This window comes from Odontesthes bonariensis, chromosome 20 (genome assembly GCF_027942865.1).
Source record: "Odontesthes bonariensis isolate fOdoBon6 chromosome 20, fOdoBon6.hap1, whole genome shotgun sequence".
NCBI lineage: Eukaryota > Metazoa > Chordata > Actinopteri > Atheriniformes > Atherinopsidae > Odontesthes > Odontesthes bonariensis.
The window spans coordinates 12,915,272-12,935,927 of record NC_134525.1 but is presented as its reverse complement, the minus strand read 5'-3'; the positions used below and the strand labels follow the sequence as shown (position 1 = coordinate 12,935,927).

Sequence of the window (20,656 nt, the reverse complement as noted above, 5' to 3'; positions counted from 1 at the left end):
ATGACTTCAACAAAGAGTAATGTTTTGTCAACAGTCATTCATTTTTTCAATGGCATTTTCTTTTGTCCGTACAGAACTCGTGCACTGGTGCTGCTTCCCCTATAAGTGGATGAGTTGTCGAAACAGTTAAAGTTCAAAATCAAAAATTGGGAGAGGCTATTTATTTCATTTTGTGCATAATTATCACATTAAAGGGTAATTTGACAGTTTGGAAAAATGCATTCACTTTCCTGCTGCCTGAGATGATGAGACGGTACCACTCTAAGCCTTTATGTTGACTATGATATCAATAAAGCCCATTCATTGATATAATTTGTATGTTTTGGCCAGTCCTCTGTGTGCTGTTGCTGATCAACAGAAGATCAACAATTGTCTTTTCCAATTGGCGTTCAAAGAGACACACCCAGGAGCAGATGACCAAACTAATGTAGCTGGCTCCTCTGAGGGTGAGCCCAGCAGTGCAATGGAGAAAATTTACTTCCACCAAACTCATTATGCCTCTACCCAAAACATGTGACAATACTGAGGATAAAAGTTTGAATGTCAATTCATGAAGATAAGACTGAACCTTAGTCCGGTACAGCACCTACCTAATTGTTGATGTCTTGCCAATCCACCTCACACCACACGGACACGTGGGGCAGCAACTCACTCTCAGCTTAAAGGAAGAAAAGACCCGATGTTGCTGATTCTCATTCCGACCCATTCGCACTTGCTCTTGGCTGCAAACTGCCCTGGAGCGCACTGCTGTTCACTGTCCACATTGTCTGCAAGGAACAGAAAGAAAAAAACGTCTGAGACATCGTCCTGCCCAATGTTGTACCTTGGGAAATCCGGCCCATGAAAACCGTCTGGAACCCATCATAAACTTTTTGCACTCTGTGCCAGAGACCCAGACTTTGTTCATCTGATAGAATAGTCCCTACAAGTGCAAAAACACCACATTGTGTTGAAGGCTTATGTGCCAGATTGCTTCTTTTCTCTGCAGGGTCTCAGATGATGTCCTCTGCATAAACAAAAACTGCATATTTTAGTATCATCTGAATAACGGCAGAAAACAGGAAGTGGACATTGCCTTCTTTAGTTTCAAACTTCCTCCCAAAGTTTTTCCCACTTAACAGCTCTGTTGTGGCATCGATCTGTTGTACTCCCACTAACACGAGTTTGAAAAAGATACCCCTGGCCAATCCAAGCTGGAGAGAGAGGAAGTTTCCCAGAAGCACCAATTGACCTACATCCGGTTTGGCGGTGAAGGTCTCTTACAGGTTTTTGGCAAATGGGTGGCTGAGCGGTACAGTGTACAAAAGTTCACCCCGTACATGAAGGGTGGAAACATTTTAGCTGCAGAGGAGAAACTCTGGGAATCAGAGCTGCTGTAACCACAACCAATCACAAGGGGAAATGTCCCTACGGCCAATTGTGCGAGTACGTGTATATTGTGTTTGTGTGTGTGGTGAATTGCTTTCTAATGCTAAAACACATCAGTGCATTCTTAAGGAAAATGATTTGGAAGTAATTACACATATACACAATGCTTTATTATTGACAGTAGGGATCTAATGTCATACTGTTATGACAGTGAGATTTAAAAAGAGACACTCAATGAGAGAAATAGTGGATATATTTTACATTACGTTACATTACGGTCATTTTGCAGACGCTTTTATCCAAAGAAACTTACAATAAGTGTGTTCAACATCGGTAGGCAAAAGAACTTCAGGTCACAAGAAATCGTAAGTGCATTTCCTTCCAAAACCAAACAGCATAACTAGTGCTAGAGTAAGTGCAATAAGTTTGGTGCCTAGACAAATGGGAAAAAGACAATTTAGGACACAAATAAGGATAAGGAAGGAAACAAAAAGTAAAAAATTTCCTAAAACTAACATCTGTGACATTATGATAGTCCAATAAGACTAAAAACCGAAGGATCTATTATGCATTCAATGTAAGAACTCTCCTTTGTTGGATAATGGAATGTTAAATACATTAGAGAGGCCATTCGCAGCATTGAAGGCCCCCTAAGAACATCCGCCATAAGTAAGATTACCCATTATAGTTTCTGGGATGTTTTTTATGAGATATAAAATAGGGACATTAACAGCCAACTTAGCCAACTGTGGATTTGCACATTAAGGGATCAAACCCAGTTCTCCCACACGACGGTCAAATGCAAAACTCATTGAGCTCTGAAGAGACTCCAACGTATGTGCATTTAATCTTTTTTGTTAGCTGGTGTGGAAAATAGTTTGGTTGTTAGTATTTTCGCTGGTTTATCAAGCAGAAAAAAAGAAGATAGGAGTTTAGATTTCAGCACATAAGGCAGGAGTGTGGCATCTTCCTACTGCGAGGATCCCATAACGCCGCCACACATCAACATAGCAAATAGTTGCTTGTCGCAACAGTCATTTTTTTTTTTTAATATCATAGATTAACTTTATGCTTTACCACATTAATACAAAGGCTAGACAGAACATAGCCCGGGATCACCTCCTGACCTATAGAAAGACTAACAGCGACTCTGTCATGATCAGCTCTTTTTCAGGCACATTCAATAAAAACTGAAACATTTATAAAAGTTGAAAAGAAAAAAAACACATTCACAACCACCAAAAGATGCAGTACACACATAGTAGAGTGTGAAGTATGTCCTACACTTTCGTTTTCACAGCTCTCCTCCACACTTCCCTTTCTGTCCTTCTTTCTCTTTTGTCCCTCCAGACTCCTTTTGTTGGGGTTTATTTTTTTATTAGTGAAGAGACTGCCAGGATTTCAAATCCACCCTCATCCCCATGTGTCCTCAACCGATCTACTGCCAAAATCAACTGACCACCCAGCGAACAAAACAGCTTTATCCTATTCATGTATCTAAAGCTGTTCTCAGTTTCAAGAAGAAGCGACATAAAGTTGTATTTTTCTAGCATGCTGCACACGTTTGTTATCTGCATATTGCTTTTTTTTTTTTTTTTTAAACACACATTTCAGGAGCCCTGTTGGTACTGGCTGTTGTGAAGCTGGCTGTGCAACTAAGCTTATTATTTAAATATCCATTCTTTTTCAGTGATGGCAATGTGTGGGCTGTGATCAGGTTATTTTTGTACCAAACCGACCCATTTCTGCTGTTTGTCTTTGTGTCTAATGTCCCTTTCACACTGCGACCCGCTATCTTAGCGTGTCCAAATTGCACCTTCGACCCGCGTCGAGCAATGTGAACGCTTGGCGTGTCAGGGTGACCCGTGTCGCCTGAAGCCGAGTTCAGGGGGAGTTGCCTAGTGGCAGAGCGTCACACGAAACACATAAAATGCTGGGCGTGTACAATGACGTAGGCACAAGCCATGCGTCGGAGGTAGGGGGAAATACACCTGTCTGCATCAAATTTTTTAAACAAACGATGGCGGGACACCTTGAGAACTCATTTTTGCAATGCAGTTCATGGAGATGTTACTTTACGGTGCGTCTTGCTGCGTGGGAAACCGCGCTCTCCCATCTTTCTCGCCAGCCCTTCCAGCAGAGGTCCATCTTTCACCGTCCCCGAAATGTGGCGGAAAATAACGTCCTCTGCTCGGGGGCTGAGGAGCTCGCGGACCTCCTTGTCTCCCCAGTTGGCCATATTAAAAAATGTCTCCAACTTGATGTAGGCTAAAACAGAGTAAAACTTGTCCTCACCTGTCGCTGTTGTTCTGAATCAGCTATCCAGTCTGTCTTTTAAACTCCTCACGTCACGTCACGTCACGCCCACGTCCGACCCGCGTCGATTGTGTTCACATCAAACTCGGCTCGGCAAAAAGACTAGGGTCCGACGCGGGTCGAAAGGCGAGTCGAGTTGACGCGGCAGCCCGGGTCGGCAGTGTGAACACAACAGCGGACACGCTAAATTCGCGAATTAAACGCGGGTTATTCGGCAGTGTGAAAGGGGCTTAAGTTTAAACGAACCAGTGCCCAGCTTCAAATGGCAGAGCATCATGGCTGGTTTAATAAGAGATCAGCTCAGAGAGATATAGGGAATACTTTATGTCAAAAAAGTGTGATTTATGACATGTGACCTTTTGACCTCTGTATGTCCTGTCACATCAAAGGGTTAGGGACATACGGAGGTCAGCGATAACAAGTGGCAGTTGGTGGTGGTTAGGGGTGTGTGTTAGGGTGTTTCAATATGTTTGAGTAGTAACAGTTAAATGCTGCTTCTCTGTGTTTTATAAATAAAAAAGGTTTAGGGGTTTTAATAGGAATGGTTTAGGAATGGTTTAGTTTAAGCTGTCAAGATTTTAAAGTCAGAGCGGGTGGTCAGAACCTGGTTTTTCTATATTCGGCTTCAAAGTGTCGTTATTAGTGCAGTGAGATAGAATGAAAGAAAAAACACATTTCGTGTACAAAACAATTCAAAGTAATTCACGTAAAATAAAAGCTAAAAACAAGCAACTGTCCAGATAAACTAAAATATATCGTACAGATTCCACACATAGACATATGAGAAAAGGAATATAGTAAACAGGCTGAATTTCCAGTCTCATCCCGTAAGGTGACTTGGGGGTGTTGGAGGTGTGATAAGAATTCAGGGGACAGTCAGTTGATAATTAACATATCAGGAAGAGACCGTGGCAGAACCCCCATACATCTCGGGCTGTGACTTTCCTGTTGGCATGGTGAAAACCTGACAAAATGGGTGGTTCAGGGTTAGTCATGAATACACTATTTCTCTCAGTTCAAGTATACAATGTGAATAATCACTAATTATCCCTAGGAAAACAGTGAACATTGTCAGGAAAACATTGTAAACACAAACACACTACGGTATTGCTTCAAGTTTCAATTTACCAATGACATACAAAGTGATTTGGTAAAAGAACAATTATAGCTACTTACAGATCTGATCAGTGATGCGAAGGTAAGTTGTCAGTTAGGGAGGGTCACAGTGTTTCCTTCATCGTGTGTGTTTATCAGCTTCGACATCCCAGAGCAGTGTGTGCATGACTGTGTATGTTGGTGAAATGCACACATCCAGCAGCCTTGTTGTGAAAGATTACAGGCGTTGCAGGTCTAAGAGACAAGACAACCACAGGTGGGAAAAGTCTTATGCAAACATACCAGAAGATATAGAAACATTCAGTTGAATAAGACAATGAAAGTGTGCCTACTCTTCTTTTTCTTTATTCATTTTTTAACGTCCAGCTAATTATGAGATATTGGTTCATATGAGATAAGGAACATAGTGAGAAAAAACAAACAACAACAAACAACAACAAAAAAAGAAAAAACCCTCACTGATACGACAGAACAATGTGATAATTTCACCCTGTTTCTTACAGAAACAAAGTAATTATGTAAAAATGTCAAAAAAAAAAAAAAAAAAAAAAAAAAGATTATTCAAGAAAACCCCTGAAACAGGAAGCACAAAGAGCTGTTAATGTAATCTCACACCAACAGTATATCTGCATCCGCACCGGACAAGAATAACTCAATAAACTGGCTTATGTTACCCCTCATACTTTATGTTACTTTGCTGCTAAAAGATTTATTTATCTTCAGTTGAGCAGTGTAAAGAACATTTACTCAACATTTAATTAGCTATATTCAATATGATCTGCTGTATTCAATGCAATTTATTATTAATAAAGGTAATCACACACACACAGCCAGAGACAAACAACTAAGTTTTCAGGAGTGCTGACAGTTTTCTAAGTGTTAAATCTCAGGGAAACTTCATCTGAGAGCAAATACTAAACCAGACAGATTTGTCAGCCTTCTTCAGGTAGGCTACTTCTAAATAGGAGTCTGTACACCTTTTAACGAACCCGGGCCGGGGTGAATAAAAGCTTACAAAACAAAAAAAAAAACAAAAAAAACCAAAAAAAAAAAACCCTTATTCATCCATTGTAGACATCAGCTGCGGCAGGAATTTCGAGAGTTACGACGAGTGTTGTGCAACAACCCAGAAGTAGATCTCCTAGGGATGTTTAGAGTTGATATTAAGAATGATTTAAGTTAAAAAAATAAAAATAAATATTGAAAAAAAAAAGCAGATGTAAAAGAAAAAAAAAACCTCCTAACGACATGCAGAGAAATAAACTACAGTCAAAATAAAGTTTTTTAAAACAGAGTGCAACATGTTCCTAAAACAACTGATTGCTAAGTTACCCACAAAGTGATCAGAACTGATCACAAGTGTAAAGAGATAGATGTTCCCTTGTGATTAAAATTAAAGTCAACATTTAATAAACTTTAGAATTTTATTTTCCACACAGGGGGAAATGATCACCATCACCTGCTTGAATGAACAGTTTAGTCACAGAGGCACTAAGTATGTTCTCATGAGAACAGGGTACGACCTCTGACAACTACAGGCTTAGAAAGAATGATTTGGAGATAACGGTAAGTCACTCTTCTAGCAGAGACAGAATATAGCATTTGAATACCCCCAAGTCAAAAGTGAAAGTGTATAACAATAGACTCTGCTCTTCAAAAGCTTCAATAAACCAGTTCACATATATTCCTGATAAAATAATGTTAATATTGCAACATTCCAAAATAATGGACCTGAATCCGACTTAACTTCTGATTGTAGTATTAGGAGATAACCTAAGTGTATTTAAGATGTTAACCAGCAAACAAGGCCTGAGTTCATTCAGCCTTAAAGACTTCAGACTCTGTTTAATCCATCCTTCATTTGAAATCAAAAACACGATAACCTCAACTGAGATGACTTTGATGTAAGATTCAAACATAGAGAGTTGTTCGATTTGATGAGTAAATACTGGAACAAGTGAGCATGCAAAAAAAAAAAAAAAAACATACTGATCTCCCGGAGACTCAGAATTAAATATAATAAAAAATGATCAAAGTCTAATCTTTCTTGAATTGTTTAAAACACTGGTTACTGCTTCAGCTCCGTTTTGTGTTGTTTTTCTGATAGTTTATGCCCCCACGAAAGAATTGATTAAGCTGAAAGTAAAACTCCATGCTTTAGTTTTGCATAAAGACCTTATAAATGTACACTTTATGCCCACCAAACTCTTGTATGCTCTTAGATTTTACATGAATGTAACCTTAAAACCAATACTAATATTATTCTTAAGCTTGATTTGTAAAATATTTTGAACATGAACAACTTTTCTTGATCTTATGTACTAGTACTTTGTAGATCTTAAATCAACTTAAGCTGAAGGCGCTAGCCAAATTCTTTAACCCCATTTCCCCACCTTGGTTTATTTAAGACAACTACGTATTTATCTTAAACAGAATACCGGCACACAACCGGTTCTAGTCTGGAAAAGCTACTGTAGTGGATTTTTTTTTTAAATTTATTTTTATCAAGTGAGTAAGAAGACTACTCAGATAATAACAAGACAAAATCCAGATTTTGTCTTTCCTTATATTTATTCAAAGGCATAATATAGCATCAAAGAACAAATAAGGCTCCTCTGTTCTATTTCTAAGATAAGATAGGTGTCTCTTTATAACCCCCTAGAGTTAATCTCCCCAGAAAGTATCAACCATAAACCCCTCCCTCTGTCTTCCCTCACTGACCACTGAAGACAGGCAACACAGGCCACTCTGTAAAATCAATATTAAAGGTGATATTTAAAAAGCGAAACGTTATTTCATTTAACTAAAAGAGGGCAGGAGGGTTAAATTAACCACACAATATTAAATATTCTGCATCTAATGATTAATTTCTCACATCTTTGAATTACTACTCGTGCGAACATTTCATGACACAGAAAATGTATCCTAAATTGTATATCCAACCAACATGAAAATTCCATTCACTGTAGGTGAAGGCAGCAATAACCAGTGTTTCAATCTTAGTCTACTTTTTATTACCATTATTTTATAACCAAAGAAAAACTATGCCTTTCAACAAATTTAAAAACTAGACTGGATACAAATTAGCACGTTCACCAAATGCAGTCTAAAACAGCAATCAAAGAGACGATAGATTAATTTCAGAAGTTGGGTATAGGGAGACTTTCCAATAAAGAATATCAATTTGCTATCTGGAGGGAGCAACAATGGATATAAATCAGTTAATTTACGTGTTGAGGGTCGACTAAGATAAAAGAATCCTAGTTTTTCCCCGTTGTTCTTAATATCTGACCATCCCACACCTGGACTCAAAATAGTGTCACATGATGTGGAAAGTTTGAAATGCAATGAAATTACACACAAACTGTTAGACTGGTATTCAGCATCCGAGCCAATGTCCCACAGTTAAACCAAAGAGTGGCAGCGTTCATTCTGCAGAGGTCACCAGCCCATCACAGGGCCACCCAGAGACAAATAAGACAAAAAACCATTCACGCTCACTTATTGCATTAATTCATTTTCTTTGCATTTATTGATCTCTATAATCTTTTAAGCAACTGATGTGTATGGTTGATATTTTAGAAAAATCTGCTCTCCATACTCTACTGGAGTATTATTTTTTCTCCTACTTTTACTTCAGTACATATTTTCAACGAGTTTAGTACTTTTACTCCGATACATTTTTATGTGCTGCATCGTTACTCGTTATTATAAACACACACACACACACACAAAAACGTACATTCATTCATGCACAAACACACCCACACGCATACAAACACGCAAATATGCATATAAAAGCACACACAGAGAGACACACAAGCATGCACATAGTTTAAGAAGGGGAAAAGTTGTAAAGAAAAAAAAAAAAAAAAGCACAAGCAGGAAAGAGAGGGGGAGGATGCTTTAAATGGAGAGGGGACATGCTTGATCTGTTTGTTCACAAAGAGTTAAGCCCAATGTTTTCAGGTGTTCTAGTCACTTTTTGTTTTTACATGACATTTGTATTTGTGTGTATTTGTATGTGGCCTACTGGCCTTGAGATTTTTTTAACAAGTTGAAAGAAAATGACAAGGATGAAAAGAAAATGTGTAATGTGTGAAGTGATGGGAGATGCTTTAAAGGGGGAAGGGACATACATGCCAATACATATTCTTTTGTTCAAAAGAGTTAAGCTCAATGTTTTAAGGTGCTCTTGTACATTCCGCTGTACTGCTGTTACAGCCAAACATTTTGAATAATATAAACAATTTGATTTTCAAACTTTTGACCGATTTCTTTAATAACTACACTACACAATGCTTTTACTTTCAGTGCTTGAGTAGTAATTTTAAAAATAAACTACTTGCAATACTTAAGTACAAAACATGTTTAATACTTTAATACCTCCACTTAAGTACGGTGCTTATAGATGATGATAAAAAGACAAAAAGAAAAAAAAAAGTTTTAAAAAAACAAGTTCATAATCACTCAATTCCAATATTTCCTGAACATAATGAGATTCAAAATGGATGCCACCTGATTACGTCATAATATGCAAATTAGATCAATAATTTCATACCCCACATAAACTATGGATCATGGGCAACATTTTTCTAATGTACAGTAGGCATCTATCTTTAAACCCCTTTCAGCCACCAGCTTTTTGAAATATTAATGTCAAAATCCAGTATTAAAAAAAAAAATAATAAAAAATCTTGGTGCCTAAAGGCTTAATATTGCAACATTCCAAAATAATGGACCTGAATCCGACTTAAAGAGCACTTCTACTTCTACTCAAGTCTGAATCGTTTGTACTTTATACATGTATGGTTCTAACACTTTATTCTTTTTTCCTGAAATAGTTGAAAAGATCGATTCAAATAGTTATTTAGGAAGCTGCAGTTTAGGGTGCTGTTAAACTTTTACAGCGTACTTTTATCGCCCAGCAAAAACATCTAGCGTGTTTCATGAATGATGGACTGACTCTGCGTCAGTAGCCTACTATTAGCCTAAGCTGCGTTAGAGCGCAAAGGTGATCCGTTTAAATGTCAAATGCTATCTTCATGTAGCCTGCACCTTTAACTGAACATTGTCAACTACATCTACACTAACCCAGTTATCAAAAAGCCCAGGTTTCTTTACACTGTTTCTTGGTAATCAGTCAAGATCAGCTGTAAATCAGCCCCACACAGAGCCATAGTAACACAGCAGCAGAGCAGTTAAAGAAACCAAGAAATCTATCCGCAGTCCAGGAGGCTGGAGTCGGTTTGGAAGATACATTTATTACTACCCAGCAAAACAGTCAGGAGACCATCTTATGTAGGCTGCACTTAATATAGAGGAATTACAATGATATGTTTAAAGAAAGAAAAAATAATAATACCAACCGATCATCCGGTCAGGTCTGTAGGTAGTTTAGGGGCCCGCACAGTTTTAGATCTTTAGACTTTGATCATTTTTTATTATATTTAATTCTGAGTCTCCGGGAGATCAGTATGTTTTTTTTTTTTTTTTTGCATGCTCACTTGTTCCAGTATTTACTCATCAAATCGAACAACTCTCTATGTTTGAATCTTACATCAAAGTCATCTCAGTTGAGGTTATCGTGTTTTTGATTTCAAATGAAGGATGGATTAAGCAGAGTCTGAAGTCTTTAAGGCTGAATGAACTCAGGCCTTGTTTGCTGGTTAACATCTTAAATACACTTAGGTTATCTCCTAATACTACAATCAGAAGTTAAGTCGGATTCAGGTCCATTATTTTGGAATGTTGCAATATTAACATTATTTTATCAGGAATATATGTGAACTGGTTTATTGAAGCTTTTGAAGAGCAGAGTCTATTGTTATACACTTTCACTTTTGACTTGGGGGTATTCAAATGCTATATTCTGTCTCTGCTAGAAGAGTGACTTACCGTTATCTCCAAATCATTCTTTCTAAGCCTGTAGTTGTCAGAGGTCGTACCCTGTTCTCATGAGAACATACTTAGTGCCTCTGTGACTAAACTGTTCATTCAAGCAGGTGATGGTGATCATTTCCCCCTGTGTGGAAAATAAAATTCTAAAGTTTATTAAATGTTGACTTTAATTTTAATCACAAGGGAACATCTATCTCTTTACACTTGTGATCAGTTCTGATCACTTTGTGGGTAACTTAGCAATCAGTTGTTTTAGGAACATGTTGCACTCTGTTTTAAAAAACTTTATTTTGACTGTAGTTTATTTCTCTGCATGTCGTTAGGAGGTTTTTTTTTTCTTTTACATCTGCTTTTTTTTTTCAATATTTATTTTTTATTTTTATTTTTTTAACTTAAATCATTCTTAATATCAACTCTAAACATCCCTAGGAGATCTACTTCTGGGTTGTTGCACAACACTCGTCGTAACTCTCGAAATTCCTGCCGCAGCTGATGTCTACAATGGATGAATAAGGGTTTTTTTTTTTTGTTTTTTTTTGGTTTTTTTTTTGTTTTGTAAGCTTTTATTCACCCCGGCCCGGGTTCGTTAAAAGGTGTACAGACTCCTATTTAGAAGTAGCCTACCTGAAGAAGGCTGACAAATCTGTCTGGTTTAGTATTTGCTCTCAGATGAAGTTTCCCTGAGATTTAACACTTAGAAAACTGTCAGCACTCCTGAAAACTTAGTTGTTTGTCTCTGGCTGTGTGTGTGTGATTACCTTTATTAATAATAAATTGCATTGAATACAGCAGATCATATTGAATATAGCTAATTAAATGTTGAGTAAATGTTCTTTACACTGCTCAACTGAAGATAAATAAATCTTTTAGCAGCAAAGTAACATAAAGTATGAGGGGTAACATAAGCCAGTTTATTGAGTTATTCTTGTCCGGTGCGGATGCAGATATACTGTTGGTGTGAGATTACATTAACAGCTCTTTGTGCTTCCTGTTTCAGGGGTTTTCTTGAATAATCTTTTTTTTTTTTTTTTTTTTTTTTTTTTGACATTTTTACATAATTACTTTGTTTCTGTAAGAAACAGGGTGACATTATCACATTGTTCTGTCGTATCAGTGAGGGTTTTTTCTTTTTTTGTTGTTGTTTGTTGTTGTTTGTTTTTTCTCACTATGTTCCTTATCTCATATGAACCAATATCTCATAATTAGCTGGACGTTAAAAAATGAATAAAGAAAAAGAAGAGTAGGCACACTTTCATTGTCTTATTCAACTGAATGTTTCTATATCTTCTGGTATGTTTGCATAAGACTTTTCCCACCTGTGGTTGTCTTGTCTCTTAGACCTGCAACGCCTGTAATCTTTCACAACAAGGCTGCTGGATGTGTGCATTTCACCAACATACACAGTCATGCACACACTGCTCTGGGATGTCGAAGCTGATAAACACACACGATGAAGGAAACACTGTGACCCTCCCTAACTGACAACTTACCTTCGCATCACTGATCAGATCTGTAAGTAGCTATAATTGTTCTTTTACCAAATCACTTTGTATGTCATTGGTAAATTGAAACTTGAAGCAATACCGTAGTGTGTTTGTGTTTACAATGTTTTCCTGACAATGTTCACTGTTTTCCTAGGGATAATTAGTGATTATTCACATTGTATACTTGAACTGAGAGAAATAGTGTATTCATGACTAACCCTGAACCACCCATTTTGTCAGGTTTTCACCATGCCAACAGGAAAGTCACAGCCCGAGATGTATGGGGGTTCTGCCACGGTCTCTTCCTGATATGTTAATTATCAACTGACTGTCCCCTGAATTCTTATCACACCTCCAACACCCCCAAGTCACCTTACGGGATGAGACTGGAAATTCAGCCTGTTTACTATATTCCTTTTCTCATATGTCTATGTGTGGAATCTGTACGATATATTTTAGTTTATCTGGACAGTTGCTTGTTTTTAGCTTTTATTTTACGTGAAGTACTTTGAATTGTTTTGTACACGAAATGTGTTTTTTCTTTCATTCTATCTCACTGCACTAATAACGACACTTTGAAGCCGAATATAGAAAAACCAGGTTCTGACCACCCGCTCTGACTTTAAAATCTTGACAGCTTAAACTAAACCATTCCTAAACCATTCCTATTAAAACCCCTAAACCTTTTTTATTTATAAAACACAGAGAAGCAGCATTTAACTGTTACTACTCAAACATATTGAAACACCCTAACACACACCCCTAACCACCACCAACTGCCACTTGTTATCGCTGACCTCCGTATATCCCTAACCCTTTGATGTGACAGGACATACAGAGGTCAAAAGGTCACATGTCATAAATCACACTTTTTTGACATAAAGTATTCCCTATATCTCTCTCAGCTCTCATGCCTTGTGTCAAAGCTTCTTGGAAGGAAGCGCAGTTACATCATGGATGGGCAAACAATCGGAGTCAGAGACCCAGATGTGTCGATTTCCTGTGTCATTGGGTCTAGAAAAGCGAGCGAGCTATCAGCGAGCATTCAGGGCCACATTCACTGATGTCCTCTCCTGTAAGAATGAATGCATACATGAGAAAAATACGTTGGGACTTCTTTATGCTGATTTGCACGAGGCTGCCTTTGAAATGTACGAGAACGCCGTAAAAGCTAAGAAACAAATGAGACAGACCTTTTCATCTACTACTGAACTGAATGAGTACATGTGTGCTGGCAGCATTGGAATTCAACCTTGGATTAGAGTCGTATTTTTTCCTAATAGAAAGCTTTTTTCTTTTAGCTGGCCTCAGTGAGATAACACGGCAATCAATTAGAGATGTTGTTAAAAGGGTGGCCTCTTGCTTTTCTTCCAAGAAGAACCCGGGACTTCATCTGGGGACAGAATGTGATCCAATTGTGATTCCTCCTATTAGATACGGTTCTTTTAGTAGGAGGCTCAAGAACGGACCGTAGTAATTCAAGTGAAAATGAAGTGTTTATTTGTAGTCACACATCAAAGCATATCAGCGCTGGGCTCAGTGGAACAGAGCTCCCGCAGGAAGTCTGTCAGACTGGCCCTGATTTCCGGGTATCATCTGTATTTATAGCATAGGTTGGACTCACATTCGACCGAGTATGATTGAACATGAGTAGGTTCAACATGCTTCGTCATATTCTCTGGATCAGCCCAAAACAATGTGTGTGTGTGAATCTGCCCTTGCTTTCCCAGGCTTTCCTAATTGTTTTGTCTTTCTACTCCTGGATCACTTTAGGTCATCATGGAAAAGTACTGAGACTATTTCATTTATAATGTCTAAGAACAAAGCCAATTTTAACACTCCCAACCTCGGGAAGAACACAAGCAATTAAGCCTATGACATGACGCTTTATTCTCAAGGAAGTGAAGCAAACTGTATAGCATGGGCCAACGCTAAGTACTCCAGATGTTTTCATTCCCAAAACAAATGTATGGTCTATTCTGATTCATAAACTCTAAATTCAGATTAGGAACTACTATCCCACAATAGATTTCTGCTAATCTTTTGCTCCTATAGAGAAAGGAGAGACAGACTGGAGGCTTTAGCTTCATGTTGCCAGAAGATCCAGGAGGTCTTACTGGGAGCAGATGCAGCAGTTAAGAGAGGGAGTCGTGTTTGCAAAGGGAGGCTTTGAGGATCCTGTCAAAGCTTTGCGCCGGTGCAAGTTGGAAAGGGCCAGAACCTTTCTAAAAGGGGTATTCAGGATTATAGAGTGAGAAAGAGGAAATCATTAGAAAAAGATGGGAAGACACATAATGAGTCCAAAAGGAATGGAGAAGGAAAGAAGAAGTAGGATTCAACGAACCGACAAACTTGAAATGAATGACCACCCTGAGACAAACAGAAAGGCCCTCAGACTGGTAGCTAAGGCAACAAAGTTTGTTAACTTGTATCGTGACATAGTGGAAGTGAAATTGAATCCCATTGAGAGAGGGAAGGAAAGCAACCTGCCTCCCAACTCGGCAGTTCTTTCCTCGAGCGCTGGTGCAATTTGTTCAGCAAATGCAGTGCAAACTACATATCAACAACAACGTTAAAGGAGTACAATTGTTTTCAGTCTTGGAACATTGGATTCTACCTATTAAGTGAAGGTAATAAAGAAAAAAAAATAGTTTGCTCTCGAAGTGACCAAATTTCCAGCTTACGGCAAAGAGAAGTAAAATGCCTCTGATGGGAACAATGAAACAAAGCTGTTTCTGTGCCATGAGATGCAGAAACTGAACTTTGTATCGATGTGAAATGTTTTTGAGCTCGTCAGCATCCAGTAACTTTGGCCGATGCTTAGATTCTAATAAATTGATGGATTATTTGAAAAAAAAGAAACATAAGGAAGACAGCTCACACTCCTGCTGAGTTTGTGGCCGTCAAACAAATATCAGAAATACCAGACACTCGTATATCACATTGTTAGATTTGTCATATTGTACTGTAGAAACAGATTTCTAGTTTCAGTTTCTTTTGGAGTTCTTTGGAGTAGCACTGTGATGTTTGTGTATAGTTTTCTGTGCCCAGTGTAAGTTGCATTTATGCAGGAGTAAACCATTTCTCGGTGGTTCAAATACTTATATAATACACTATAAGCACATAAGCCTATACACATGTACTAATATATGAATACACCATTTTCTCTTTTGTCTCGGGGCATGTGCTGGGGTTAAGCTCGGTTTATGCTCGGCATTCTCCCACTCGCAAACGGTGGCGTGCGCCAAAATTGCCTTCATGACAGCTGGCGCTCCAGGCGCTTTGGTGTTGTGCCAACCAGTTGTACACCTCTCAATATTTTTTAACCTGGCGTGGGCTGTGTGTGAACTGAAAACAAGAGGAGCTGCAGGGGAGAGCATCTGTGTAGGTCTGTCTCCATACAACCGATACAGCTATGATCAATATTCCAAACAACAACTTTACACTAAAAATCACTTAGGAGTGAAACGAATGAGGTGAAAACAGTGTTGTTACTCGTATTTATGTATACTGTACTTTCTTTACGGATGCTTCCAATCACCAGAGCACCATTGTCTCAGTAGCAACGCCTACTGTTTTAGAAGAAAACCACGGTGGGTCCATGAAGCACAGGTACAAACTGTTTTGGCGCTGAGTTGACAACACAAGTAGCTTGACAACAAGTAGTAGTAGAGTATAATTGCAGCTTTACACTGATTTCTCTGCTGATTCTACTTCAGGAGAAGTAGAGGAACACTGGATGAACCAATATGAATCATAAATTCAACATAAATCAAATGAAAATATTATCTTATTCAAGCTGACAGATTGAGAATATGAGAGTCATGTTCGATAAGCTAACTGCTGCATTCAGTTGTAAGCCCCTATTGCAGTTTCAGTGGGTTAAAGCAAGTTGCCATCCTCTTAATACTAAAAATATACTTAGAAGCTGCATTTCATACCCCCTGCCGCTCAGTTATTATACAGGAAACCCTTCTACACATTAGCACTCACTACTCTGAGTGACAGGGGGACATTATCATCATCTCCACGGTAAGAAAATTAGAGCTTGTCACGTTAATTTATTCTCTACTGAGGGCACTGATGAGGGATATCAACCATCTCTGTCTTGATTCGGTATTGCCCTCAGTTCTAAACAGGGACTCAGCTATTAAAAAGCTAAATGAACAAATATTGAGTCTGATATCCATCTTTTTGCACAGAATTCAGGAAAGAAATGGAACCCTTTAGCTTTTCTGCCCATGATGAGATTTCATATCCCTGTGTGTTTTGTCACTTTTGTTTAGAAGCATTGGATTAACATATCGGCACTTGTCTTTTTGGGTGAATTTCTCTTCACTCACACCAACTTAGGTGACCAGCGTGAATCGTCCAGATTCCATCTATCTTTCCGTTTTCTGCTGCCTGGACCGAGCCACAGGGGCAGCATTCCGAGCAGAAATCCCATGAGGCTCATGAGTCCTTCTCAAGCCAGCCAAGAGATATAGTTTCTGTAGTGAGTCCTGGGTCTTTCCACAGGCCTCCTCCAGACATCCAGATTCTAAGATTCTCCTTCTGTAGGGTATGTTGAATTAATCATATTAACTTGATCAATAAGTGAATTAAAGCTGATCTAAAGTTGTACGTATAAATATGGAATTTCAGCACAATGACAGAGCTGTTATCAGCACTATGGCCACATCGACTTCTTTGGCCGAGCTTTGCTGAGTCTACTCCAATCTAATGTCAAGAGTTCTAAATAAAATTTCACATGAAGGTCCAGTCAGCAAAACATGCTCATGCTACCATTTTTTACAAGACAAGAAGTGGACGTAGAGTTACAGCTAAATCTTATGTTCTTCGACAAGTTCGCTTAGTCATCATCCATTTGTTTTTTAGAAAATCATGCATCTCTTGTGTGGCAGCAAGACTATTCTGGGTTGGAATTGGCCGGCTGGAGCTTTTCTGTGTACAGTTAGCGTGTTCTCCCTTTGTGGGTTTCCCCCCCATTGTTCAAAGACACAAATGAGAGGTTAATTAGGGATTTTTTTTTTTAACTTTGCTGTCGGTGTGAGTGTGTATAACTGACTGTATGTGTGGTGACTGGCCTCCAGGCCTCTGTGCTCATGATAAAATAAAGAAAAACAGACCTATTTCTTACAGAAATGTGTCAGAAAAAAAAACAGATGTACCCCAGGCTACTGCTACTAGAGTTTGTAAAACTTGACACTTTATACGGAGGCGTGAGAGATGACAGTCCCTCGGAGGAATATGACGAGGTACATGTATGTGTGAGGGCAAATTTAAACCTCATCGGTGGGCTAATGGCGCAGCTCACCAAGCTTTGCTCTGACGCATAAAAGACCCTATATGGATGTAAAAAAAAAAGAGTAAGGTTTCAGAGAGGTTTCCTTTAAAACTTTGAGCATTTAATTTAGTCTGCAGGAAAGTCAATGACAGACCAGGTGGCATAATCATCTTCTACTGGAAGCTATGCTGTCACACTGGAGATACTTCTGAGAATGGTTACTCACTCTGAGGACTGTGATTATCTCAATGAAGGACTGGGCCTGTCATTGCCCTCTACTGGCACTGAAGAGGCTATAGCATAGATGGGAAAAAGCCAGCCCCACACACAGGCGCAGCAGCACAATGACACAACATTTAGTTTTGGAATGGACCGTAGAAGCCATGAGAAATCTAAATCTATTTGATGTAACGAGAAGTCGGTTTCAAGAAGCAATGTTTTTATCTGAAGCCCCACATCACATTTTCCACTTAAGAATTTATGCAATGAAAAACCGCTTCGAATTGAAATATGGGCATTTGCAGAAGTTATCTGTTAATATTATGATGAAGGGAGAAAACAGGTCAGAAAACAGTATGCTCGGAACTACAGTTTTTAATGTGTTATTTCCATGAATAATCAGTATGTTTTACAGTAAAATGTAAAAAAAAAAAAAACAGTGACTCTTTGGCTTATGACAAACACATCAAACCAAACAGCCAAGATGAGGATTGTTTTTATTGGAGTGGGAAAGGGGAGGAGGAGGGGGGGTGGATGCTCGTGCCAGTGCGCACATGCGCATTCGGTGGGAAACAAGATTGAAAACGGGCAGCTATGCCGCGCGGTTACAGAAAACGGACTGGACGCGTCCGCTTGGAACAACGGCCGGCGTGCTGGAGGACTGACCCGGGGACTGCGGGACCGAGAGGCTGCTGACAGGCGCGTACAGCGACTCTTTCCCCGGGGATAACCTCCTCCTGAAACCGCGACCGCTCGACGTGTCCGCACCTTTTACCCGTTTTAACCCCCCCCCACCCTCGGCTCCGAAAGAGAGACACGGAGACATCAGCAATGTTACTGCTACGTCTCTAGGATTTATCACCCCGTTGTGCGTTTGTTTGTATCGACTGTGAACAGAACTGAGCGCAACACCGTGAGCCACAAAAGCGGGGTTCACTATGGTTTTATTGGCGCTCCGCAGCAGGAGATGTCTTAATAGCTGCTGTATGGGGACGTTGTGCCTGCAGTTGTTGCTGTGGATATTATGTGCCGTGAACGGAGAGGAGCAGCCGTTCAGTGTCGAGGTAAGAACGGGACCGATGTGTGTGTGTGTGTGTGTGTGTGTGTGTGTGTTGACATGGGAGGCATTTCAGTTGATCTGCTTGTTGACTCGTGTTATTCGAGTCAAGACTTAAAGTATCAGAGGCTCGCTTTGGCTCGTGTCCCCCCATTGTGTTGATGTTTCAACGACAACAGGGTCCCCCCGCGAGGTGCCCAGCTGACTTAAACAGTTCTGCCCTGATCCTTTCCGCAACTTTATCAGCTAGTTGGGGAAATTTGAGGTTCTGAGTGGAAATGTTCCAGTAGCAATGAATATTCTTCTGTCTTTTGTGTGGGATGCAAGAAAGTTGAAGAGCAGATACCTTTAAAGAAATGTAAAAAAAAAATATACCCCCCCTCAAAAAAAAAAAAAAAAAAAGAAAGGGTAAGGAGGCAATTGGACCTGTCTTGTTATAGATGCACACTGTGGTAATTTCAGCATGAACACAAATCTCATAGTAATTGAAATGGGGTCTGTGCCAGATGTTTGTGCTTTCGGGGTCAGAGATCTTGCATTCAAATGATCTTACTTGTCACCAAAACCACAAAGCGCTCGTGCTCAAACTCCGCAGAAAGAGACCTTCTGAGGATACAGCAGGCTATGTAATGTGGGCCAAAACAAACAAACAAACAAAAAAGAACAAAAGAGCCTATTTCACCCCGGAGTTCCCCTCCAGGGAAATGTATTCTGCATCTGCACGCGAGGACCAACACATAATATCACCCCTGACATGTGTCATGACCGACATTCAAGTCCCCAACATCGACAAGTTCGCGCGATCTGCAGGCTCTGTTCGGCTCGGCTCGGCTCGGCTCGGCATGTTGTTCGGCAGCACATCTGGCTCAGACGCCACAGGTTATTCGGTTGAAGAGCCCAAGCTCACATGACACTGAAAAGAGGTTTGTCCATAACTCTTAGATAATTGATTCTGGCTGGAGTTGCCTGACTGCCTCCTTTATATGACGGAGACAGCGTCCTCTTTGTCTGCCGCGAGCACCCTCTCTCCCCAGTAGCACCAACTCTCTGCTGCAGGACGCGCGCGGCTCACACAATGCACATAAAAGTGTTGCCTTTTGCATCATGGTGATACTTCAGAGCGCCCCCTTCTCCCGCACGGCCCGCCTCCTCCAGCCAGCGTCTCCCTCCGTTATTTCTGTGCGTCACGGTTGGCGAATATGGCCGCGAACATGTAATCCGTCCAGTTGGGAGACGGGACGACCTCTGCGTTTCCCCAACGGAAACTAAAAAGGGAGAGAAAAGCTGCGTTCTCTGCACACGTAGAAGCAAAGGTATCATAGCATGGGATGCTTTGAATGTTTGCTGTTGTCAGCCTCCGACCTGTGGTGCGAAGATGCTGCTGAGCACACACTTGCCTGCGTAAATGTGGTTCCAGTGGTTGGATGTCTTCAGCTTCCTCACATCGCGTGCGTGCAAGGCTTCAAAGCGAAGGTGATGGCAAAGTTAGTCAGAAATGACCGATGTCCAACCCCCCTCCCTGTGTGTCTGCAGTCTCATAAACCTGTGGAGACTGAGCTGCCTCCACTGGAGCCACTCTCTGCGCTTGTTATGACTTTGTGTGTTGGCGTGTTTGTCTCGCACGGCGGGTTGTAGAGGGTAAGAAACCGAGGCCGAGATGAGTTTTCCTCTCTAAACATCAGGTGCGGTTTGAGGTGGCCCCGCAGCTGCCCTGTAATCTTAACCTTACCCTTTTGGATGGCAACTCCAGTGAGAATTTCATGGCGTTATTAACGCCGGTGCCACACTTCCCCCAGTCGTTTTTCCCCCCTTCCCCGTCTTATGATTACATTTTTATAGCAAGTACAGTCTGTCACTGGGTGAGAAAAGTGTAATTAAGACCTTACTTCTGACGCTTCCCTTAAACAC

General features: G+C 40.0%; 1 protein-coding gene across 2 annotated transcripts in view; it reads left to right on the top strand.

The window, feature by feature from the left end:
- Positions 1-18,269: 18,269 nt before the first annotated feature.
- Positions 18,270-20,656, top strand: part of mmp16a (matrix metallopeptidase 16a (membrane-inserted)) — a 77,536-nt gene continuing 75,149 nt past the window's right edge. For both annotated transcript variants that reach the window (XM_075452094.1, XM_075452093.1), the window contains exon 1: positions 18,270-18,755. In XM_075452094.1, coding sequence (XP_075308209.1) covers positions 18,630-18,755 — 126 coding nt within the window. In that variant the 5' untranslated portion in view covers positions 18,270-18,629. The remainder of the gene's footprint in view (positions 18,756-20,656) is intronic.